Below are 24,983 nucleotides of genomic sequence, written 5' to 3'. Positions count from 1 at the left end.
TGGAGCTTCATCTCATGTTCCACACGAGGCTCTGCACCAAAAACTGCCTCCAGCGAGCCCAGACTTCCCGAATTCCCTCTGCCACTCCCCGGCACTCCCGGAGAGCTCCCCCAGCTCCAGCTCTTCCCCGAGGGGGCTGAGAGTGAAACGCCCCCGGCTCCTCCAAGGGGCAGCTCCGTGGCTCAGCCCTTTGTCCCGGGGTTCCGCGGGACCCCCCCGGCTCCAGCAGGGACCCAGCAGCTCCGTTTCATCCCAAAGTTTCCCGAAGCCGCCCTCCCCCGTCTCCCAGACCCGGGGTGGGCACCCCAAAATCCCCTCAGCACTTGGGGGCTTCGGCAGCCGCCCCTTTGCTCCCCGACAGCAGAACCCCAAAATCAGCGGCTTTGCAGCAGCTGCAGGAATTCCTTGTTTTCCACTTCTTCTTCCCCAAAATGCCCATCCCAGATTTTATCTAACAGCGATATTCCTTCCAAAATTCCCCTTTTTTCCCTCTCCCCCCCACCCCAGGCTGTCACAGAGCCCCGGGCGCACCCCGACCCCGGGGATACCGCACCTCTCCGGACCCCCCATCCCCGCAGCGAGCCCACCCAGGGCCGGGGGCAACCGGCACCGGGAGCGGCACCGGGAGCGGTACCGGGAGCGGTACCAGGAGCGGAGTCCCCCCGCATCCCGCACCGCCCCTGCGGAGCCGCGGCCGGGCGGTGCCCGGTGCAGCCCCGGGGCTCCGCCACCAAACTTTCCCGGTTCCCCCCGGTTCCCCCCGGTTCCTCCCCGCTCACCTGCGCTCCGGGCGGCGGGCGGGGGCCGCGCCCGCCCCGCCGTTCCCCGAGCCCATCCGGACCGGCCCCGCTCCCGGTCCCGCTGCCGTTCCCGGCCGCTCCACGGCGCAGCCTTCCCGGCCGGGGGAGCGGAGCGGAGCCGCCGCCGGCGCTTGCGGGGCCGGGGTTTGAATTCCTCCAAGCGGCCCTGATTGGGCTGCGGAAGGGGGGGGGGGAGCTGCGATTGGGGGGGCGGAGTGAGGATACGGGGTGGGGAGGGAGGGGTGGGGAGGGGAGGGAGGGATGCGTGGGGTGCGGGGATGCGGAGGGTGTGGAGGGATGCGGGGGATGTGTGGGATGGAGGATGCGGGAGATGGAGGATGCGGGGGTGTGGTACCCGGCGTGGGGGGGATGCAGCGGCTGCGAGGAGGCGGGAGGGGGTGGGAAGCATGCGGGGCTGCGGGAGGGTGCGGGGGGATGGGATAACGTGGGGATGCGGAAAGGTGTGCGGGATGTGGCGCCGGGGGGATGCCGGGGGGAGGTGGTACCCTGGGGGGATTTTAGGGACGTGGGGATACAGGTGGAGTGGGGGGATGCAGTACCTTGGGGGGATTTTAGGGATGTGGTACCTGGGGGATTTTAGGGATGTGGTACCTGGGGGATTTTAGGGATGTGGTACCTGGGGGGATTTTAGGAATGTGGTTCCTGGGGGGATTTTAGGGATGTGGTTCCTGGGGGGATTTTAGGGATGTGGTTCCTTGGGGGATTTTAGGGATGTGGTACCTGGGGGAATTTTAGGGATGTGGTTCCTGGGGGGATTTTAGGGATGTGGTACCTTGGAGGATTTTAGGGATGTGGTACCTGGGGGGATTTTAGGGATGTGGTTCCTGAGGGGAATTTAGGGATGTGGTACCTGGAGGGATTTTAGGGATGTGGTCCCTGGGTGGATTTTAGGGATGTGGTCCTGGGGGATTTTAGGGATGTGGTACCTGGGGGATTTTAGGAATGTGGTTCCTGGGGGGATTTTAGGGATGTGGTTCCTTGGGGGATTTTAGGGATGTGGTACCTGGGGGATTTTAGGGATGTGGTTCCTTGGAGGATTTTAGGGATGTGGTACCTGGGGGATTTTAGGGATGTGGTTCCTTGGAGGATTTTAGGGATGTGGTACCTGGGGGATTTTAGGGATGTGGTACCTTGGAGGATTTTAGGGATGTGGTACCTGGGGGGATTTTAGGGATGTGGTCCCTGGGGGGATTTTAGGGATGTGGTACCTGGGGGATTTTAGGGATGTGGTACCTTGGAGGATTTTAGGGATGTGGTACCTGGGGGGATTTTAGGGATGTGGTCCTGGGTGGATTTTAGGGATGTGGTTCCTTGGGGGATTTTAGGGATGTGGTACCTGGGGGGATTTTAGGGATGTGATTCCTGGGGGGATTTTAGGGATGTGGTCCCTGGGGGATTTTAGGGATGTGGTCCCTGGGGGTGCAGGGGTTGTGCTGTCGTGGGGGGCGATGCCGAGGGATGTGGTGGAGTCACATCTCCCGGGGGGGGTGACAGCACAGGGGCCCTGGGAACAGGGACAGGGGGCTGCAGTGGGTGTAGTCCTGCAGGAGGAGCCTGGGGATGCAAGGAGGAGCAGAGCCATGGGAATGCTGTGAAAATACGGGATTGGGGGGTCAAGGTGGCTGCAGGGGCATTCATGGGAGTGGCCCTGGGCATGTGGGGGACAGGAGTGGCCGTGGGGGTGCCAGGAAGGGGACACAGCCTTGGAGCAGCTGGGAGAGGCAGGAGGGATCCAGACCCCACGGGGTTTTTGGCCAAGATCCCTTCCAAATGCCAGCTTGGAATTCCAGCATTGCTGCTGCTTGTGCTCAGCACCCTGCTCATCCCATCCTGCTGAGGATCTCTGGGACACTCCCAGGGCCAGCACGGGCTTACAGAAGGGACAGGACCGTGCTGATGGAGCTGCTGCTCCTCTCCAGCCAGGAGCTTCCAGCACACCCTCAGAGCATCCCTGCAGCCAAGCACATCCCTGCTGCTGCACCATTCCTGGCTGGATCCATCCCTCTGGAGCGCTGCCTTCCCACACACCCGGGGCAGAGCAGAGGGTGACTCTATTTTCCCTCCATCCCTCGTCCCAAATCCCTGCCCAGCTCTCCTGGAGCCCCTTTGGGCCCTGCAAGGGGCTCTGAGCTCTCTCTGGATCCTTCCCTTCTCCAGCTGAACGCCCCCAGCTCTCCCAGCCTGGCTCCAGAGCAGAGATGCCCCATCCCACACGGAATCTTTTAGGCTGGAGATGGGAAGAGGTGCCCGCTGGTGTGGCACAGACCTTGGAAGCAGCGGGATGCTGGGAGCAAGGATAAGCTCTGCCAAGGCTCTCACCTGACATTCCATAGAAAATTCCGCTATTCCCTTAAAATTATCAGCCCTTGCTGTGGGCACAACAGAGTCATACAGAGCCGAGGAGGCTGGCAGGGAAAAAAAAAAGGGAAAAAACGCCTGGAAAAGTGTTGCTGTGCACGGCTTCGGTGTCTCCATGGCTACGGGAGCTCGTGGCAGACGTTCCCGGGGAACTCAGACGTGCCGGTGCCAATGGAGACCGCGGGGCTCATCCTCGCCAGGGCAGGTCCCACTCACATCCCATGGGATCAAAACAAACGCCAAAAGGAGAGATCCCGGTGGGCTGGAGGGAGCCGCGGGTCCAGCGCCCGGCACGTTCCCAGAGGAAAGCCGAGCCTCTATTCCCAAAGAAATCTGAGCCGGTGTTCCCGGGAAATCTGTGTTCCCAAAGAAAGCCGAGCCTGTGTTCCCAAGGAAAAACGAGCCTCTATTCCCAAAGAAACCTGAGCCTGTATTCCCGGGAAAGCCAAGCCCGTGTTCCCGGGAATGCTGAGGCTGTGCTCCCGGGAAAGTTGAGGGTGTATTCCCAAGGAAATCTGAGCCTGTGTTCTCAGAAAACCTGAACCTCAGTTCCCAAGGAAATCTGAGCCTGTATTCCCAAGGAAATCTGAGCCTCAGTTCCCAGGGAAAGCTGAGCCTGTGTTCCCAAGAAAGCTGAACCTGTGTTCCTGGGAAATCTGAGCCTGTATTCCCAGGGAAAGCCGAGCCTCAGTTCCCAGGGAAAGCCGGGCGTGTGGGGAAGGTCTGGGCAGTGCTCACAGATCCCGCTGCAATCAGAGCCTGCCGGGATGTTCGGATCCATCCTTTCCCAGAGCAAACCTTGCTGGCAGAAAGGATCCATCAAAATCACGGTGGATTTTCAGGGTATTTTAAGAAAACGGTTTCATGAAGTTTCTGCTGCATTTGCGTTTAAAAAGGGAGGTATTTTTGGAAGTTTTTCCTTTCCCATTTCAAAATCTATGTAAATCCTGACAGATAGTCCCAGTTCCCAATTAGCAGCACTGCAGCAGCCAAGGGAAAATGAATTAAAGCTGTTTTAAAAAGCACCTCAGCTGAAAACATCCCAGGGCAAGGCGAGATGGAGATCAAGGACAGAATAAAATCAATGGATCCATCCCTTAACCCGTGGTCAATTCCCTCCCGAGGGCTGCTTTGACATCCAGCCATTCCAAGGTGTTGGATCCCATCTCCCTGGGGGATTCCCGGCGTTTTCCATCCCTGGGAGCTCCCCCAAAGCTTTGTGTGCCCACTTGGTGACAGCCACGGGTGGTGGCACCTCCCAGCTGCTCCAGCCCCTCCGGAGCGGGGATGCTGTGTCAGGATCCTGCTCCTCTTGGGCGTCCAGCCACTCCCAGGGGATGTTTGGAAGCTCTTTCCCTCTGGAAAACAAATCTCTGCTGCACTCTGCAGCCCGTGCCCAGCCCAGCCCAGCCCTCAGCGCTGGCATTTGGGATTTTCCTGATGCTGCTCCAGGTCCCCGCGGTGCTCCCGGCTCCTGGGCACTTCAAGGGGTTGAGCCAGAAAATCGGGACTGGCTTGGCTTGGAAGGACCTGAAAACCATCCAGTCCCACCCCCTTCCCACCATCCCTGGTTGCTCCAAGCCCTCTCCAACACTTGGACACCTCCAGGGATGGGGCAGCCACAGGCAGAACCTTTCCAAGTGGAATTTCCTCCCCGTGCTCCATGGGGAGAAGTGTTCTCTAAGCCTTTGCCTTAATTAAGCTTTATTTATTTCTTTTAATTGGCAGGAATAGTCAGAGCCAGAAGAATCCCCACATCCCTCAGTAACTCATCCCTCCACCCAGCCTGACAAAGCCCCCGCTCCTTCCAGCAGCTCCAGGGAGAACTCACAGCTCTTGGAGCTGATCTGAGACAGGAGAAGAATCATTTTGGAATCGTTCACCACAAAAAAAAACAACAACAAAAAAAAAACCATCTCCGAGGCTTTGGCAGAGCAGCTGAGCTCTGGAGAGGCAGCACAAGAGGCTGCTGCTCCATGGATCTGTCCCAGCTCCCTTCCCAGATGAAAAACACCTCATTCAAAAAAACCTCCCCCCTCTAATGAATTGTTCTTAAACGAGCTTGGTGCTCCGGGCTTGGCGCAGCTCTTCCCTCGGAGCTGTCATTTGGCAGGGATGTTTTGTGTGCTTAAGGCTGGAAAGAAGAGCCCCTGTGCCAGAAAGGCCCAGGGAGGACAATTTCACCTGGCAGCAAGGGCTGCATCCCTAAAAAAATGCATTGGAGGGAGGAACAGAGGAGCAGAGAGCACTGAGGGATCAGTGGGGACACCCTGATCATCACATTCCATCAAATCCAGCATGGAATGGGAACTGGGAACTGGGAAAGAAATGCCTGAACAAAACCCTCAGGGCAGTGCTGGTTGTCCAAACTCCAGCCCTGCAGGATTTGGGGAAAAGTCCCAAATGCCTCGGGGTAGCAGTGAGGGATGGCTCAGCCTTCCCAGGGGCAGCTGTGGCACCACAGAACCCTGGAATGGGTTGGGTTGGAAGAGGCCAAAAATATCTCATTCCAACCCTTCCCTGAGGGTGGGGAGGCCTTGGAGTGGAATTCCCAGAGCAGCCGTGGCTGCCCCTGGATCCCTGGCAGTGCCCAAGGCCGGGCTGGAGGTTTGGAGCAGCCTGGGGATGGTGTGGGGGGTGTTGGGGGCTCAGAGCCCCCCACGCCGGGGTGGGAACAGCCCACGGGATGTCAGAGCCTGGCAGGGAGCAGCTCTGAGTCACCATCCCAGCATCCCCATCCCCATGGCAACCCCGCTTTGCTCGGAGACATCCCGGGGATGGAGCTGCGGGCACGGCTGGCAGTGCCCAGCCCCAGAACCATGGAACCCCCCCAGCCCTTCTCCAGCAGGGCTGGAAAAGCCTCCAAGGCCACCGAGCCCGAGCATTAGCCCAGCACTGCCAAGGCCACCACTGGCCCTGTCCCCAAGTGCCACATCCCCACGGATTTTAATTTAAATCCCTGCAGGGGTGGGGACTCCAGCCGTGCCCAGGGCAGCTGTGCCAGGGCTTTACAACCCTTTCCATGAAGGAATTTCCCCAATATCCAACCTAACCCCCCCTTGGCACAGCTTGAGGCTGTGCCCTCCTGTCCTGCTGTCCCCTGGGAGCAGAGCTCGACCTCCCTGGCTGTCCCCTCCTGTCAGGAGTTGTGCAGAGCCACAAGGTCCCCCCTGATCCCCCTTTTCTCCAGGCTGAGCCCCTTTCCCAGCTCCCTCAGCCTCTCCTGGGGCTCCAGCCCCTTCCCAGACTTGCTCCATCCCAGCATTCCAGCCCCTCACCCCAGCCTGCAGCATTCCCTGGGGTGGTTGTGACCCACATGCCACCCCCAGCCTGCCCTGGGGGTGATCCAAACGGGGAATGTGGCATCCCCACACCCTGGGAATGCTCCAAGGGCTCGGGGCAAGCTCCAGGAAGCTGCTGGAGCTGTCACATCCCAAAGAAAAATATCTCAGCCCAGGGATGTTCAAAGCTCTGGACACTCACAAGAGAAGAGGAACAACTGGAATTATTCTCTTTAATCACACTGGCAGGGCAGAGCTGTCCTGCCTCACCCTCAGCACCACAGCAATCCTTGGATTTCCTCTCCAAATCTTTTCCCAACCTCCCTTTTCCATGGGCAGGTGGTGCCTTGGCCCCAGCTCTGCCCCCAAACCCCTCCAGGAGAAGCCCAAATCCCACAGCTCCTGCTCCCCCTCAGCCATTCCCCCTGCTCTTCCTCCCAGCAGGATGAAGCTCAAGAAGGAGAGGGTCCCAAACCCCACTTGAACCTGAATTCGGGGAATTTTTTCCATGATTTGGGATTTTCAAACCCCATTTTTTAGATTGGGCCTGAAAGGGGATTTCACCCCATGCTCCAGCAGCAAACTGGGGAAGTTTCTGCTCCTGGAGCTGGGATCTGTGTGGGGATGAGGAGCAGATGAGCCCAGAGAGCTGAGCAAGGAGCACAGCTTTCCTCCTGGGAATGAGACAGGGTGGGACAGAAAAATTCAGCATTCCCAGAGCAATCCCACTCCTCAGACACTCCCTCTCCTGTCCCACACTCTCCCCACCACCCCAAGGGATGCAGCTGTGGCTCTTTGTGACCAGAACCAACAACGTTCCCCCTGCCAAGCTGTGGATAAACAAATCTCACCCCTGGATATTCAAACATCAGCCCCATCCCACCACCAACCTGAGGATCCAACACCTCCATGTGCAAAGTCCTGGTTGTATTTGGTTTGGGAAAGTGCAAGACACGGCAGGGACGCGGGGCTGGAGCCCGGGCAGGAGATTTGGCAGCCAGGAGCTCCTCCAAGACCTTTCCAAGGATCTCCAAAGGTGCCAGCAGGTGGGAATGAGAGCTCTGTGGGGTTCCCAGGAGCCTCCTGAGGCACGAGGATAAAGCAGCACCTGCTCGTCCCAGACATTCCCGAGCAGGGATTCCCATTCCTCAGGGATTGGGATAATCGGGAGCTCTCCCAAAATCCCAAAAATTTGGGAACTCCTCCCCGTGGGGAGTTGCGGGCTGGAGCTGCTTCCAGAGGGGTGGGAAGGGCCCAGCCCAGCCCTGCTCAGAGCACCTGCTCCGTGCTGGAGGAGGAAATGTCCAGCAGCCTCCAGGCCATGTAGGGGTTGAGCTCGTCCTGGTCCCGGCACAGGGCCCACACGTAGAGCATCCGCAGCACCTTGTCCTGCCAGAGAACGCCAGTCACAGGGCACGGCCACGCTGCCATCAGGGCCCCTGAGCTCCTTCCAGCCCCAGAACCCAAATCCTCTTAGTTCCAATCCCAAAACTCCAATCCTTCAAGTTCCAACCCCAAAACTCAAATCCTTCGAGCTCCTTCCAAGCCCAGAACTCCAATCCTTCGAGTTCCAACCCCAAAACTCCAATCCTTCGAGTTCCAGCCCCAAAACTCCAATCCTTCGAGTTCCAGCCCCAAAACTCCAATCCTTCGAGTTCCAGCCCCAAAACTCCAATCCTTCGAGCTCCTTCCAACCCCAAAACCCAAATCCTTCGAGGTCCAATCCCAAAACTCAAATCCTTCGAGCTCTTTCCAACCCCAAATCTTAAATCCTTCGAGCTCCTTCCAGCCCTAAAACTCCAATCCTTCAAGCTCTATCCCCAAACCTCCAATTCTTCGAGTTCCTTCCAACCCCAAAACCCAAATCCTCTTAGTTCCAGCCCCAAAACTCCAATCCTTTGAGTTACAACCCCAAAACCCAAATCCTTTGAGCTCCTTCCTACCCCAAAACCCAAATCCTTTGAGCTCCAACCCCAAAACTCCAATCCTTCGAGTTCCTTCCAACCCCAAAACCCAAACCCTTCGAGATCCAACCCCAAAACTCCAATCCTTCGAGTTTCAACCCCAAAACTCAAATCCTTCGAGTTCCAGCCCCAAAACTCCAATCCTTCGAGCTCCTTCCAGCCCTAAAACTCAAATCCTTCAAGGTTCTTCCAACCCCAAAACTCAAATCCTTCGAGCTCCAACCCCAAAACTCCAATCCTCCGAGCTCCTTCCAAGCCCAGAACTCCAATCCTCTTAGTTCCAACCCCAAAACTCCAATCCTTCGAGTTCCAACCCCAAAACCCAAATCCTTCAAAGTTCTTCCAACCCCAAAACCCAAATCCTTTGAGCTCCTTCCAACCCCAAAACCCAAATCCTTTGAGCTCCTTCCAACCCCAAAACCCAAATCCTTTGAGCTCCTTCCAACCCCAAAACCCAAATCCTCTTAGTTCCAGCCCCAAAACTCCAATCCTTTGAGTTACAACCCCAAAACCCAAATCCTTCGAGCTCCTTCCAGCCCCACAGCTCCGGGGATTTGGGCTCCCCTCTCCCTAAACCTCCCATGTCAGTGTCCAGGAGCTGCTCAGCTCTTCCACCCAAGGCCAGGCTCTTGATTAAAGCCGAGCTTTGGGTTCCGCTGCAGAATTTGAATTCCTCTCCCTGATTTATTGCAGCTCCGGAGGAATCCGACAGCAAAGGGACTTTGATATCCTGTTCAATAATTATCCCATCAATATTTATCTGCCAGGAATGCAGGAATTTCATGCAGGGAATCACTGGATCAGCTCTTCCTGCCCAGATGAGCCCCATCATTCAAATGAATCCCAATTTTCCAGCCTGCACCAAAATCCAGGACTGCAAAAGCCAATATTTGTGAAATGCCTCTCTTAATTCCAAGGAAAATGTGCTGGGAAGTGGCAGCTCCAGCACTGTCCCCATGAGGTGTCACTGAGCCACTGAAGCCCAGGACAGGCTGGAGCTGCCTGGAGAGAAAAATTATATAATAGTAATAGTAATAGTAATAATAATAATAATAATACCTAAAATTAAAATTAAATTAAAATTAATTTATAATAAAATTCTAATTGATTAATAATTAAATTATAATTTTATATATTTTAGTAATTGTATAAGTTTAAAGTATCATTATAATTAACTTATAATTCCATATATTTTATTACTTTTATAGATTAAAAGTATCATTATAATTAAATGATAATGAAATTATAATATCAATATGACACCATTATTTTGTTGTTGTTATTATTATTATTATTATTATTATTATTATTATTATTATTATTATTATTATTCCTGGAGAGAGAAATATCTCCAGGAACCTCCTCCAGCTGCTGCCACAAACTCTGGGAACAGAGAATTCCATGGGCCAGGCTCAGCTTGGAATCACCCAGGAGGGAAGAGCACCAAGGCCAGCCCAGGGCACTCCAGGAGGTGCCAGGGATTCCCAGGACATTCCAGGGATTCCCAGGACATTCCAGGGATTCCCAGGATATTCCAGGGATTCCCAGGATATTCCAGGGATTCCCAGGGCACTCCAGGAGGTGCCAGGGATTCCCAGGCACTCCAGGGATTCCCAGGGCACTCCAGCGATTCCAAGGACATTCCAGAAAGTGCCAGGGCACTCCAGGAGGTGCCAGGGATTCCCAGGACATTCCAGGGATTCCCAGGATATTCCAGGGATTCCCAGGGCACTCCAGGGATTCCCAGGATATTCCAGGGATTCCCAGGACATTCCAGGGATTCCCAGGATATTCCAGGGATTCCCAGGGCACTCCAGGGATATTCCCAGGGCACTCCAGGGATTCCCAGGGCACTCCAGGGATTCCCAGGGATTTGCTGCCCAGATCATTCCCTGCTCCCTAAGAACCTCCCAGAGCCCGAGCTCCAGGCAGGGGTGGGCGTTCCCTGTGGGATTTTCATGGAGTTAAGGCATTTTGTGTGCAGTGTGGGGAGCATTTGGGGTTTTTTTCCATCCAGTGACTCAACTCTGCCCCCACCCCCTTTGCCAGAGGGCTCAGCTCTGCCAGCGCCCTTCGGGAAAGGAAAAGGGGGAGGAAAACCCAGCAGGGAGAGGTGGGAATGGGATGGAGCTGGAGCTGCACTGCGAGATCCCAAACGTGTCCAGACCCCAGAACCCGTCCCAGATCCCAAACATACCCCAGATCCCAAACGTGTCCCAGATCCCAAACGTGTCCCAGACCTCAAATGTGTCCCACATCCCAAACATGTCCCAGATCCCAAACATGTCCCAGATCCCAAATGTGTCCAGATCCCAAACATCTCCCTGTCCCCAAACATGTTTCAAATCCCAAACTTGTCCCAGACTCCAAATGTGTCCCAGATCCCAAACATGCCCAGATCCCACACGTCCCACACCCCAAACATGTCCCAGCCCCCAAACACGTCCCAGACCTCAAATGTGTCCTTGACCCCAAATATATCTCAAACCCCAAATGTGTCCCAGACCCCAAACATATCTCAGACCCCAAATGTGTCCAGATCCCAAAAATCTCCCTGACCCCAAACATGTTTCAAATCCCAAACTTGTCGCAGACCCCAAACGTGCCCAGATCCCAAACACATCCCAGACCTCAAATGTGTCCCAGACCCCAAACATATCTCAAACCCCAAATGTGTCCCTGACCCCAAACATATCTAAAACCCCAAATGTGACCCGAACCCCAAATATATCTCAGACCCCAAATGTGACCCAGACCCCAAACGCGTCCCTGGCCCCAAACGTGTCCCCACTCACCGGGTCCCCTTCCACCACCTCCCCTTGGTGGTTCTTGATCACCATCACCACCTGGGCCTGGAAGGTGATGATCAGCACTGGCCCCTGCTCCATCATCTTCCCCATGGCCAGCTGCAGGGACAGAGAATTCCGTGGAGATCCAGCACCCCATTCCTGTAGGGTCACGGAAGAGTTCCCACCACCCCAGACACTCCCAGCTCCGGGATCACCCCATTCCTGCAGGGTCTGCAGGAGCTGCAGCAGGAGATCCCAAAGATGTCCAGATCCCAAACGTGTCCCAGACCCCAAACCTATCCCACATCCCAAACACGTCCCAGATCCCAAATGTGTCCCAGATCCCAAATGTGTCCCAGATCCCAAACGTGTCCCAGATCCCAAACCTGTCCCAGACCCCAAACCTGTCCCACATCCCAAACCCCAAACCTATCTCACATCCCAAACGTGTCCCAGACCCCAAACGTGTCCCAGACCCCAAATCTGTCCCAGACCCCAAATGTGTCCCAGACCCCAAATATGTCCCAGACCCCAAACGTGTCCCAGACCCCAAACGTGTCCCATACCCCAAACGTGTCCCAGACCCCAAATCTGTCCCAGACCCCAAACATGTCCCAGACCCCAAACATGTCCCAGACCCCAAACGTGTCCCAGACCCCAAACGTGTCCCATACCCCAAACGTGTCCCACACCACAAACGTATCCCAGACCCCAAACACGTCCCAGACCCCAAATCTGATCCAGACCCCAAACGTGTCCCAGACCCCAAACGTGTCCCAGACCCCAAATATGTCCCAGACCCCAAATCTGTCCCAGACCCCAAACGTGTCCCAGACCCCAAACGTGTCCCACACCCCAAATGTGTCCCAGACCCCAAACACGTCCCAGACCCCAAACACGTCCCAGACCCCAAATCTGTCCCAGACCCCAAACGTGTCCCAGACCCCAAACGTGTCCCAGACCCCAAATCTGTCCCAGACCCCAAACGTGTCCCAGACCCCAAATCTGTCCCAGACCCCAAACCTGTCCCAGACCCCAAATCTGTCCCAGACCCCAAACGTGTCCCAGACCCCAAATCTGTCCCAGACCCCAAATCTGTCGCAGACCCCAAACCTGTCCCAGACCCCAAACGTGTCCCAGACCCCAAATGTGTCCCAGACCCCAAATCTGTCCCAGACCCCAAATCTGTCCCAGACCCCAAACATGTCCCAGACTGGAAGAGCTCCCATCACTCCGGACACTCCCAGCTCCCCCCTGGCTGTTCAATCACATCCATTCCATCATTCTGACATGATGGAAAAGCTCTTTCCCAAAAAAAAAAAAATTCCAAGTAAAACCTTGGGAACTTTCAAAGCTTTCCCCAAACTGTCGTGGGTTTTTTCATTATTTTCCCAAGTCCATAAATCTGGGAAATGGGAACGAGCTCTGCTCCGTTATTTCCAATTAGAAAGCAAAATCAAAGACACCCTGCTCTCCAAAAAAAACCCGGAATTTTCTGAAGGAAATGCTTGGAATCGGAACATCCTGAGCTGGAAGGGACCCACAAGGATCAAACAGAGCTTTTCTCCTGCTTTTAAAGCAGTTTTTGCCAGGAAGTTGTTCTGAACCAGACAAAAACTGTACCAGAAAGACTTCAAGGTGGGAACCTTTTATTTGCCAGATTTTTTTTCCCCCCTCTATTCCCAGATCATTCCATTAAATATTTAAAGACTTTATTTACTGGAATGCAAGAAGAGTGGAAATTCAAAATTCAGCTTTTTTTTTTTTCTTTTAAAAACTCAGAAATCTCTTTCTGCCCATTGTGGGACATCTCTTGCATCCCTTTTTTTTTTTTTTTTTTGTGGGAATGCAGGATGCCATGGAATGCTCTGCTGCTTTTTAGCTCAGGAATTCCTGCCTGTGCTGCCCCAAAAAGGAATCACAGGGATTGAGGACAGCAGGATTTTCCTCTTTTGAAATGTTCCCAAACATTTCTGGTTGATCCCTAATAAAGGAAGCAGCAGCAGGACAAGGCTGGGCTGTGTCACAAAGGAATAAATTTATTTATAGGGTGATTTTCCTGTTCCCTGAGGGAATTTCAACAGCTCTGCAACGTCCCCCTGCCTGATCCCAGGGAATGAGCTCCATCCCAATCCACACCTGGAGCTCAAATTTCTTAGGAAATCAAACCCAGCTTTTCACCCAAAGCCAAGCCTAGCTCGATTTCCAAGATATTTGAGATGCCATCAAAAATCCCCCAGCATCCTGTGGGATTGTTCCTCAGGGCTGGGATGCCCCCGGGCAGGGGACAGAATTCCTGGCCCTCCTTCCCTGGGGCAGGGACAGCTCCAGCTCCTCCCGAAAGGCGCCTGGAATGCGGCCAAGTCAGCCCAGGATCCCTGGATTGGCTGGGGAGGACCTTAAAGCCCTTCCAGTTATGGGATTTCCCTTCCAGCAATGGGATTTTCCCTTCCAGCAATGGGATTTTCCCTTCCAGTTATGGGATTTCCCTTCCAGCAATGGGATTTCCCTTTCAGCAATGGGATTTTCCCTTCCAGCACTGGGATTTTCCCTTCCAGCTATGGGATTTCCCTTTCAGCAATGGGATTTTCCCTTCCAGCACTGGGATTTTCCCTTCCAGCTATGGGATTTTCCCTTCCAGCAATGGGATTTTCCTTTCCAACAATGGGATTTTCCCTTACAGTTATGGGATTTCCCTTCCAGCAATGGGATTTCCCTTCCAGCAATGGGATTTTCCTTTCCAACAATGGGATTTTCCCTTCCAGTTATGGGATTTCCCTTCCAGCAATGGGATTTTCCCTTCCAGCAATGGGATTTTCCTTTCCAGCAATGGGATTTCCCTTCCAGTAATGGATTTCCCTTTCAGCACTGGAATTTTCCCTTCCACTTATGGAATTTCCCTTCCAGCACTGGAATTTTCCCTTCCAGTTATGGGATTTCCCTTCCAGTTATGGGATTTCCCTTCCAGCACTGGAATTTTGCCTTCCAGTTATGGGATTTCCCTTCCAGTTATAGGATTTCCCTTCCAGTTATGGGATTTCCCTTCCAGCATTGGGATTTCCCTTCCAGCACTGGGATTTCCCCTCTGGGAGCAGAAATTCCAAACCCCAGAATTCCAACCCAGCATTCAGAGCCAAGAAGGTTGGATTTGATGATCCTGGAGGATTTTTCCAATCTTCCTGACCCTAAAAAAAGCCCTGCTGAGCCCATGAGTTGAATTCCTCCCCCAAAGGAGAACCTGGGCAGGGAACTCACGTCGATGTTGTCGATGTCCAGGATCCTGGAATGGAACTGGAGCCCCAAGGCCTTGGCCTGCTGGATGGGATGGGCCAGCTGGCTGTAGGTCTGAGGGATGAACAAATTTGGGTTGGGAATTGTTTGGAATTGTTCTCTCACCATCAAAAAAAAAAAAAAAAAAAAAAAAAAAAAAAGGAAAAAAAAAAGGGAGAGAGCCAAAAAAAAAAAAAAAAAAACAAAACTCCACGAGAAAAAGTCACATTTTTTTGTAAATGTGCTGAAGGAAGGGATTAAAGAATTGCAGAAAATGCTTTGGGATTCACAAAATTCACAAAAATCCCACTAAAAATCCCACTTTTCCTGGGCAGAATGTGAGGGACTGAGAGCACCTGAGAGCTGAGGGACTCACAACTGGACTGAACAGCAGGAACAGGGAAAAGCAAGGAAAAGCAGGGAAAATGAAGGAAAAGCAGGGAAAATAATGGAAAAACAGAGGAAAGCAGGGAAAAGAAGGGAAAAGAAGGGAAAAGAAGGGAAAAAAGAAGGGAAAAAAGAAGGGAAAAGAAGGGAAAAAAGAAGGGAAAAAAGAAGGGAAAAAAGAAGGGAAAAGAAGGGGAAATAAAGGAAAAGCCAGGAAAAGCAAGATAAAACAAGGAAAAGCAGGGAAAATAAAGAGAAAAACAGGGAAAATAAAGAAAAAAACAGGGGAAAGCAGGGGAAATAAGGGAAAAGCAGGGAAAATAAAGGAAAATAAAGGAAAAGCGGGGAAAAGGAAGGAAAAGCCAGGAAAAGAAGGGAAAAGCAGGGAAAATAAAGGGGAAATAAAGGAAAAACCAGGAAAAGCAGGGAAAAGCAAGATAAAACAAGGAGAAACAGGGAAAATGAAGGAAAAGCAGGGAAAAGGAAGGAAAAACAGGGGAAAAGAGGGAATTCAGTATCAGAATCACCATCTCAGCACCCGTGGGATCCATGAAAAGATTTTATCCCCCAGGATAAGATTCCCATTTCCTCCCCTGGCTTATCTGATTTCTCTTGACTTGGAGCTTCATTCCCCATTCCAGGTGCCTTGGGAATGTTTGATTTTGGGCTCACAAACTGCAGGGAAGCTGCTGCTTCCCTCCAGAGCAATCCAAGGTGTCTTTCCCTGCTGGAAGCAGGGAAGATTCTTTGCTTTCAGACTGGATTATTGTTACCAAAAAAAAAAAAAAAAAAAAAAAAAAAAACCAAAACAAAACAAAAACAAAAAAAACCAAACAAACAAAAAAAATAAAAACAACACAAAAAAAACCAAAACAAAACAAAAAAACCCACAAAAAAAAAAAAAGCTCATCAGGATTTATTAAATTGAAAAAATTGGCTCTCCCAGCCCTCTGCTGGTGGAGAATTCACTTGAAGAAATTCAGCTCTTGAATTATTTTGGATTTGGAAGAGCAGAATTATTTTGGATTTTACAGCCCAATAATTTTGGAGGAATGAAGATCCAAATAAAAGCCCACCAACACTGTCAGGAAAGGCTCTGCTTTTAGGAATTCCCTGAATTCCAACCCCTCAAAATAACCCCAATTTCAAGGGAGAATCCCAAGCTTTGGGGAATTTTTGGGAGCTTCACTCACGGCCTCGTAGCACCAGTCCTTGAGGATGTCGAGCTCTCCGGAGATCAGAGCCTGAGGAGGAAATCAGAACATTTTAAAGCTCCTCCTGTATCCAAGTGGGACCAATCAGCCCTTCCAGCACCAAAACACCTTAAAATCCCACATTTGGTGGGACTCTGGGGGGAAATTGGAGCTGCAAAGGGGAACAGCAAAAAGGATTTCTATAAAAACACAGGAGTTGAAGCCAAGGGATAGAAATCTTTGGATAATTAAAACTCTCTTAAAGCTCCCAGCTGAACCTTCCCATTAAATCTTCCTGTTCAACCTGCCACAGAGGCAGCAGAGTTCCCAGGGCTCAGAAATCCTGGGATCAAACAGGAGCAGAGCTGCAATTCTCCAAACTGAAAAATTCAGGGCACGGAAGGAATGGAAGAATCCCAGGTTTGGCTCCTCAAGCCCCAGTTTTTCCAGTCTCTCCCAAGTCTCTCAGAAGAATTCCTGCTCTATTTCAAATCCCAAATTCAGAACAATTCCTGCTCTATTTGCAATCCCAAATACAGAATAATTCCCGCTCTATTTCCAATCCCAAATTCAGAACAATTCCTGCTCTATTTCCAATCCCAAATTCAGAACAATTCCTGCTCTATTTCAAATCCCAAATTCAGAATAATTCCTGCTTTAATTCAAATTCCTAATTCAGAACAATTCCTGCTTTAATTCAAATTCCTAATTCAGAATAATTCCTGCTCTATTTCCAATCCCAATTTCAGAACAATTCCTGCTCCATTTCCAATCCTGAATTCAGAACAATTCCTGTTCTATTTCCAATCCTGAATTCAGAACAATTCCTGCTCTATTTCCAATCCCAATTTCAGAACAATTCCAGCTCTATTTCCAATCCTGAATTCAGAACAATTCCTGCTCTATTTCCAATCCCAAATTCAGAACAATTCCTGCTCTATTTCCAATCCCAAATTCAGAATAATTCCTGTTCTATTTCCAATCCCAAATTCAGAACAATTCCTGCTCTATTTCCAATCCCAAATTCAGAACAATTCCTGCTCTATTTCCAATCCTGAATTCAGAACAATTCCTGCTCTATTTCCAATCCCAATTTCAAAACAATTCCTGCCCTATTTCAAATCCTGAATTCAGAACAATTCCTGCTCTATTTCCAATCCCAAATTCAGAATAATTCCTGCTCTATTTCAAATCCCAAATTCCCTCTGTCTTCCCTGCTGCAGTGACAGGGTGACAGGGACCCACACCCATTTACAGTCACATCTCTCATCACTCCGAGTCCCTAAAAACCTCAAATTCCAGACACTTCCATGACCACTGAACCACTGGTCACAACTTGCTGCTCTTCCCAAATCCCAGATCACATCCCAAATTCCTTCCCTTATCCCTCTGCTATCACCATTTGCTCCCCCACTTCCCTCTGATCCCACCTCCTTTGCTGTTTTCCAGGCCAGAAAAATCATTTATTATCCCACGGTTTGAACCCAAACGTGGGATCCAATTCCTCTCCCAAAGTTCTGTGCAAAGCTGGAGAAGCAAATCCTCTCCCAACTTTTGATTTTAGCAATGGAAAATTAAAAAAAAAAACCATTTTCCAAGGGGTAATAAAGGGGAAAATGAAGGGAAGCAATGGCTGCTGAGTCACCTCCAGGACGTTGGGGATGATGTCCCGCTCACACTGCTTCAGGAAGCGATCCTTGTCAAAGGAGGGATCCACCTTGAGGATCTCTGTCAGCACCTCAGACATTTCTGTCTTGGAGAACAATCCCCCTGCAAAAACATCTCAGTGGGCTGCTGGCACTGCCACCAGCACCAGGAAAAGGGGACAGAGCTCTGGGGACAGAGCAGAGAGGAAAAGTCACCAGGAAAAGGGACAGAGCTCTGGTGACAGAGCAGAGAGAGGAAAAGTCACCAGGAAAAGGGACAGAGCTCTGGTGAGAGAGCAGAGAGAGGAAAAGTCACCAAACAGAGACAGAGCTCTGGTGACAGAGCAGAGAGAGGAAAAGTCATCAGGAAATGGGACAGAGCTCTGGTGAGAGAGCAGAGAGGAAAAGTCATCAGGAAATGGGACAGAGCTCTGGTGAGAGAGCAGAGAGGAAAAGTCATCAGGAAATGGGACAGAGCTCTGGTGACAGAGCAGAGAGGAAAAGTCACCAAACAGAGACACAGTTCTGGGGACAGAGCAGAGAGAGGAAAAGTCACCAGGAAAAGGGACAGAGCTCTGGTGACAGAGCAGAGAGAGGAAAAGTCACCAAACAGGGACAGAGCTCTGGTGAGAGAGCAGAGGGAGGAAAAGTCACCAGGAAAAGGGACAGAGCTCTGGTGACAGAGCAGAGAGGGGAAAAGTCACCAGGAAAAGGGACAGAGCTCTGGTGAGAGAGCAGAGAGAGGAAAAGTCACCAGGATATGAAGACAAAGCTCTGGTGACAGAGCAGGGAGAGGAAAAGTCACCAAACAGAGACACAGCTCTGGTGACAGAGCAGAAGGAAGAAAAGTCACCAAACAGGGACAGAGCTCTGGTGAGAGAGCAGGGAGGAAAAGTCACCAAACAGGGACAGAGCTCTGGTGACAGAGCAGAGAGGAAAAGTCACCCTGGGAACGATTCCAGCCTTGAAGCTCAACCCGAGCTGGACCCCAAGGATTGTCCTCCCACGACCCACGGGCGTGCTGCAGAGCTCTGGGACGTGCCCAGGGCTGGCAGCGCCGGGAGCAGGAGCAGGAGCAGGGCCCTGCAGGAGCAGCTGGGGGTGTCCCCTGTACCTATGAGGTCGGTGACGCGGTCGGTGACGGCGCGCGACGCTCGGATGAAGGCGTTGTCGCTCTCGTCGTATTTCATCTTCATCTCAAAGAACCCTGCCAGGGGAACAGAGAGCTCAGAGCCCCCAGCTCAGCCCCAGCCAGGGCTCCAACCTCTCCCCAGTCCCTCTGTTCAGCACCAGGCGCCAGCTGGGAGTTGGTTTTCTCCCCATTTTATTCCCCATTTGTATCCCCATTTTCTTCCCAATTTTTCTCCCCATTTTCTTCCCCATTTCATTCCCCTTTTTTCTCCCCATTTTCCTTCACATTTTATTCCTCATTTTCTCTTCATTTTATTCCTCATTTTTCTCTTCATTTTATTCCCCATTTTCCTCCCCATTTTCTTCCCCATTTTCTCCCCATTTTATTGCTCATTTTTCTCCCCATTTCATTCCTCATTTTTCTCCCCATTTCTTCCCTATTTTTATCCCCATTTTTCTTCCCCATTTTCTTCCCCATTTTATTCCTCATTTTTCTCCCCATTTTATTCCTCATTTTTCTCCCCATTTTATTCCCTATTTTTCTCCTCATTTTATTCCTCATTTTATTCCCCATTTTTCTCCTCATTTTATTCCTCATTTTTCTTCCCATTTTATTCCTCATTTTTCTCTTCATTTTATTCCCCATTTTTCTCCCCATTTTTCTCCTCATTTTATTTTTCATTTTTCTCCCCATTTTTCCCTATTTTTCTCCTCATTTTCTTCCCCATTCCCCCCCCCATTTTATTCCCCTTTTTTCTCCCCATTTTCTTCCCCATTTTTCTCCTCATTTTTCTCCCCATTTTTCTCCCCGTTTTATTCCCCATTTTTCTCCCCATTTTATTCCTCATTTTTCTCCCCATTTTTCTCCCCGTTTTATTCCCCATTTTTCTCCCCTTTTCCCCACAATATTCTGATCTCTCAGTAACTCCTCCTCTGCTAACACTCAGATTTAACACCTCTGGGAATGGTATTTATCCAATGCAATGAGCAAATTCAGGATTTGCTCCAACTGGTGGAGTGTCCATCCCTGGAGGTGTCACCTGGGGGTGACAAGGTGGGGACAGGGACAGGTTGGACTCAAAGGTCCTGGAGGGTTTTTCTGGGAATGTATTCAGGGAATTTGCACTGGGAACAACCTCAGATGATATCAAAGGTCAGCTTTATATTCCAAAGAGATCACAGGATTTTTTTTTTTTTTTTAAAGTGTTTCACCAATTTGGAAGTTGTGTGAAACTCCCTCGGTTTTTCAGGATTTTCCTTGTTTTAAGCTGCAGCTGGGCAGGAGCTGAGCTGCTTTCCCTCTCCCTGGTGCCAGAACAAAGCTGGGGAGGGAAGAACAGGAAACCCAGAGGGAGCTCAGCTCCCTCTGAGCAGGGTTTGGTGCCCTGGAGCAGGGACTGCTCCCAGCACAGGAGGGGCTGCAGCACAGATGGAGCAGCCTGGAGAAGCTGCAGAGCTCCCAGCTCTGCCTCCCTTCCCTCCACGGGCTCCAAGCCCACAGAGCAAGGTGAGAATTTGGGATTTGTTGGGGCTGGAGAGCCCAGCAGGGAGCAGGGCTGGGAAGGGAATGTGCTCAACTCACTGTTGAAAACCACGTTGTTGTCCTTGAAATCTTTCCACTGCTGGTACCACTTGGAGTCTTTATGCAGCACCATGCCCATGGCTTCCCTAGAGAGGGCAGAAAACAGGGATAAAATGTGGATATTTGGGAAAAATTAACTCGTAACAAATACAGACAACACCCTGAGGAATATCCCTGCAGCACTTGGCATCACTGAGGCTGAGACAGCACAGGAATGATGAGCTCAATTACCAGATAAATTATGGCCTCATCAATTATAAAATAAATTGCAGCCCCATAAATGATCCACCAGACAAATGAAACACCAGACAAATAAAAACCCCAGATAAATAAAACATCAGATAAACAAAACTCCAGAGAAATAAAGCACCAGACAAATAAAACTCAAACTCAGAGGAGCAAAGCAGCCCAGAAAAAAAGGAGCTCAGCCTTAGCCCTGCCTCACCCAGCAGCACCAAGTTAAAACTGAACACAGAACAATGCTCAGCTCAGAATTTCACCTCAGAACATTCAATTTCACCTTCAGAATTGGAGTTTTCCAGGAAGATCCGGGATCACCCACTCCTGCTGGGAACGTGCTCCCAGACCCAGCTGCTCCCACCCCACAGCTCCTGCATTTTCATCCCTGACCTGGTTTTTACCTTTTCCCATCAATTTACACAGACAAATATCCCCCCACAGAGGATTCCCCACGTACTCATTGGCTTCAAACACTCGCTGCTCTTTAATCCTCTCTCCGGAATATTCCGTCCGCTTCCGGAGCCGCTCCGGGCGTCTGTAGGGACCAGTTTGTCCCAAAACACTCTCATCTATTTCCTTCTTAACAGTTTCTACTCCCTGCAAGGAAAACAGCCCCGTTAGTGTGGATTTATTGCTCTTCCAGAAGCTGAAAAATCCCATCCTGTGATGGTTTGGGAGAGCAAAAGGCCCTGGGCTCCACCAGGGATGGGGCAGCCACAGCTTGGCAACAAAATATTGGATATTTCCTGTATTTCCTGCAAAAAGAGGGATTTAAGGAAGTTTAAATCACTCTGGAGAGGGGTATTTTCCAACCCTGCACCACGCAGCTCCCCGGGAGCTCAGCCCTGCCAGGCTCACACCTCACAGGGGAGGTGCCTGCTGGATTTCATATCCTGCTGGATTTCACCCCAAAGCTCCCCAAAACGCCACTCCCGAGGCTCTGGACGCCCTGGGAGCTCAGGGAGCAGTACCTGGGAGATGGCTTTGAAGGCTGCAGTCCTGCCCAGCTTCTCCCCTCCCCTGGTCACAGACTCTGCAGATTGTTTGGCCGTTTTGGCAGCTTCCTCCACCCCCTCCTTGATCTTCCTGCCCAGGTCACTCCTGCTGACCTCATCCAAACTCTGCAAGGGAAAAGGGAAAGGTCATTGCAGCTCCATCCCTTACCCCCAGCCCCTCTCCAGCTCTCCTGGAGCCCCTCTACCCCTGCAAGGGGCTCTGAGCTCTCCCTGGAGCCTTCTCCTCTCCAGGTGAGCACCCCCAGCTCTCCCCAGAGGGGCTCCAGCCCTGGGAGCAGCTCTGGGATCTCCTCTGGACTCTCTCCAGCAGCTCCAGGACCTTATTTTGGGTTCCCAAGGCTGCAGGTGGGGTCCCTCTCTTCTCCATCCCCCAAATCCCAGGGGAATCCCAGGCTGGGTTTCCTCTGACCACTCCCAATGCGTTATTTTATGAACACCTCTGGTTTCAAAAGCTGCAGGAACAGCAGCACCTGCCAGCAATGATGACAATTCCAGCCCCTCAAAAGCCCAACTTCAGCAGAGCTGCCCTGAGGAAAGGTCCTTTTACCTCTTTAACCGTCCCTGTTATTTCTTCAAGTTTCTTTTTAATCACTTCTGAGGTCTTCACTGTTTCAGATTCAATGGTTTTCTGGGGGAAAAGAACATTAATCAAGAGACAGAAACTACTGAAACCCAGCTTGGATTGGAGCACAATCCATTAAGGCTGGAATTGAGGGCAGAAAAAGCAACATTTCAGGAGTTCATGGCCTGAGTCAGCAGCAGCAGCAGCTCAGCTTTGCAAATGATCATGTTCAGAGCACTCTGAACAAGCAAAAGAAACATTTGACGCTCAGTTTAATGCCTCATTATTTGATCTGCTCAGAAATGCAGCCAAGTGTCTGCTGGAAAGACTTCCCACTAAAAAAAAACCAACCAACCAAAAAAAAAAAAAAAAAAAAACATTCCAACAAATAAACATTCTGAGGCATCCATTTAGCACTGGGTGCTTCCAGCCAAGCAGAACTTCTCCTGAACGGTTCAGCTGTGGATTGAAATGTTCACTCAGAGCAGCAAAAGCTGAGTAAAGCAGGGAATAAAGCACAAAATAAAGCAGGGAACACCCAAACACTCACATATTTCCTCCTCGCTTCCCGCAGCGCATCCGACTCCTCCAGCTTTTTTGCTTCATCTCGGAATTTTTTAATGCTTTCCTTCATCTCTTTGTTCTTGGCTAACTCCTGTTTGATGTTCTCCACAAAACCTGAGATGAATCCCTTCCTTCCTCCCGAGGAGTAGCATCTGGACTGGAGGAAACCATTCCATGTTGGAGAATCCCAAGGAATTGGAGCAAACAGGACTCAAATAAGTCAGGTTTTGAAGGCAGGAGCTCGATGGGCTTGAGGCAAGCCCCTGGATTGCTTTTTGAACGTGTGGAAATCACGGAGCTGCTTGGAAAAGCAGCAGCTGATCCTCCAAAGAGCCACGTGGCCAACGGATTTCAGGGAATCTCAGGATGGATTGGGTTGAGAGGACTTTAAATCCCATCCAGCTCCACCCCCTGCCATGGGCAGGGACACCTCCCCCTACCCCAGGCTGCTCCAAGCCCTGTCCAACCTCAGCTGCCCCAAAAATTCCTTGAGTTCTATTTAAAAAGTGGATTTTTCCAGCCTGGAACTGCCACTTCCCAGAGCCAGGACTCTGCTGGGAACACACTGTGGGGTGGAAATGGAATAAATTCAGGTGGGACCAACCTGAGGAGTGCCCAGGGCAGGGCTGCTGATCCTGTGCAGGGAACTCCTGGGGAAGGCAGGGATGGGATAACGCCTGGAGAGCAGCCACGGGCCACTGAGGAGACATTTCTGCAAGGAAAACAGCACAGCAGGAGCTCAGGGAAGCACCCAAGAGCTGCCAGCACCCGGATCTGGGGCAGCAGGGATGCACAAATCCGCGCTGGAGCTGAAACGTGAGAAGCACAAGTTTGTTTTGGTTTTTTTTTTTTTTTTTCTAGGCAAACTCCTCCAAACACAGCTTTTCCCCAGTTCTGGAGGATCCCAGGACAATCCCTGGATGGTTCTGCTGCCCTTGCCGAGGTCAAACCTGCAGATTCCTGCTCTGGAAAGGGTCGGTGCCGAGCTCAGGGCTCGCAGCAGGGGAAAATCAGGGAAATCCCGGAAAAAAAATCTGTGCTCGCTCAGGAACAGCGCGGGGCAGGAGAGCTCCCGGCCAAAGGCACGAAGGCAGCAGAAATCCCGAAGCTCTCGTTTCACCCCGGGCACAAAGGGCTCATCCCGGCCCCTCCGGCTCGGGGTGAGCTCCGTGCGCGGCTCCCGCCGCTCACGGCAAAACCGCCCCCCGTGAAACCCCGAGAGAGGCCCCGGGAGCCCCGAGGGCCCGGAGCGCTTGGGCTGGAGGAGCCTCGACCCCTCCAAATCCCGGGGACACGGCTCCGCGACCCGTCCCGCCGCGCCGGGCGGGAGCAGCGACCGCGCAGCGGGGCGAGGAGCCGGGGCCCGGTCCCGGGTGTCCCCACCGGGAGCTGCCAGCGCCGGGGCCCTGCGGGCTGCGAGGGAACGGCGGCTCCGGGCTGGGCCCCGCCGCGCCGCTCGCTGGCCCCGCCGGCCCGAGCAGGTCCCCGTCCCGCCCCGGTCCCGCCCCGGTCCCGTCCGGTGCGGAGCGGCCGCGGTGCCCCCGCGCTCACCCGGCACCCTCCGGCCGCCGCCATCGCCCCGCGCGCCCCCGTGACCGCCGCCGCGCCGTGACGTCACTGCCGCGCGCCGCCCGCGCCACGTGGCCGCGAACGGCGGGACCGGGCGGGACCCCCGGGGCTGCTCCGGACCCGGCCCGGCCCCACCGGGGCTGCTGCGGACCCGGTCCGGCCCCACCGGGGCTGTCCCCGACCCTCCCCGGCCCCATTCGGGGCTGCTCCGGACCCGGCCCGGCCCCACCGGGGCTGCTGCGGACCCGGTCCGGCCTTACCGGGGCTGTCCCCGATTCTCTCCGGCCCTACCAGGGCTGCTCCGGATTCAGACCGGCTTCACCGGGGCTGTCCCCGGCCCCACCAGGGCTGTTCCGGACCCGGTCCGGGCTTACCGGGGCTGTCCCTGATTCTCCCCGGCCCTACCAGGGCTTCTCCGGACCCGGCCCGTCCTCACCGGGGCTGTCCCCGACCTTCCCCGGCCCCACCGGGAGCCCCCCTGCCCCCCACCATGCCCCACACCTTTGTGTTAACATTTAACATTTGTGTTAAAAGCGTTTCCTGCAGGAAAAGGGGAACTCTCCCCCCTCGCACCCACAGCAGGTGTTTGCCCCTTACCTGCCAGGGCCAG

The 24,983-nt window shown here is 52.5% G+C and overlaps 2 protein-coding genes across 4 annotated transcripts in view; both read right to left on the bottom strand.

Annotated features, from left to right (window-relative positions):
- Positions 1–24,983, bottom strand: part of CTXN1 (cortexin 1) — a 95,518-nt gene that overhangs the window by 18,998 nt on the left and 51,537 nt on the right. The window contains exon 1 of one of the 2 annotated variants that reach the window (XM_053965953.1): positions 780–988. The exons of the other annotated variant lie outside the window; for it this stretch is intronic. The gene's annotated coding sequence lies outside the window, so the exon portion shown is untranslated. Of the gene's footprint in view, positions 1–779; positions 989–24,983 lie in introns of those variants that run through there. 2 annotated transcript variants of the gene reach the window in all.
- Positions 6,680–24,414, bottom strand: TIMM44 (translocase of inner mitochondrial membrane 44). 2 transcript variants are annotated; one of them, XM_053965944.1, is made up of 13 exons: positions 24,356–24,414; positions 23,409–23,516; positions 22,791–22,961; positions 22,226–22,306; positions 21,634–21,783; positions 21,120–21,259; positions 20,423–20,508; positions 18,824–18,916; positions 17,709–17,833; positions 16,064–16,114; positions 14,469–14,558; positions 11,220–11,330; positions 6,680–7,849 (listed from the first exon to the last, which is right to left on the bottom strand). In XM_053965944.1, the coding sequence occupies exons 1-13, from the start codon at positions 24,377–24,379 to the stop codon at positions 7,730–7,732; spliced, it is 1,350 nt and encodes a 449-aa protein (XP_053821919.1). In that variant the 5' UTR covers positions 24,380–24,414; the 3' UTR covers positions 6,680–7,729. The 2 variants fall into 2 exon arrangements, with proteins under 2 accessions (XP_053821919.1, XP_053821920.1); XM_053965945.1 differs by having other exon boundaries at positions 22,791–22,956.

This window comes from Vidua chalybeata, chromosome 27, assembly GCF_026979565.1.
Source record: "Vidua chalybeata isolate OUT-0048 chromosome 27, bVidCha1 merged haplotype, whole genome shotgun sequence".
NCBI lineage: Eukaryota > Metazoa > Chordata > Aves > Passeriformes > Viduidae > Vidua > Vidua chalybeata.
The sequence above is the reverse complement of the archived record's forward strand: the minus strand, read 5'-3'. Positions and strand labels throughout refer to the sequence as shown.

Excerpts from the sequence above, each read along its gene's own strand:
- TIMM44 (XM_053965944.1), bottom strand. The coding sequence starts at position 24,379 with ATGGCGGCGGCCGGAGGGTGCCGG. Across the intron at positions 21,260-21,633 it reads CCTTCAAAGCCATCTCCCAG|GGAGTAGAAACTGTTAAGAA; the intron begins GTACTGCTCCCT and ends TTTTCCTTGCAG. Across the intron at positions 7,850-11,219 it reads AGGTGGTGGAAGGGGACCCG|GACAAGGTGCTGCGGATGCT; the intron begins GTGAGTGGGGAC and ends GTTCTCTGGCAG.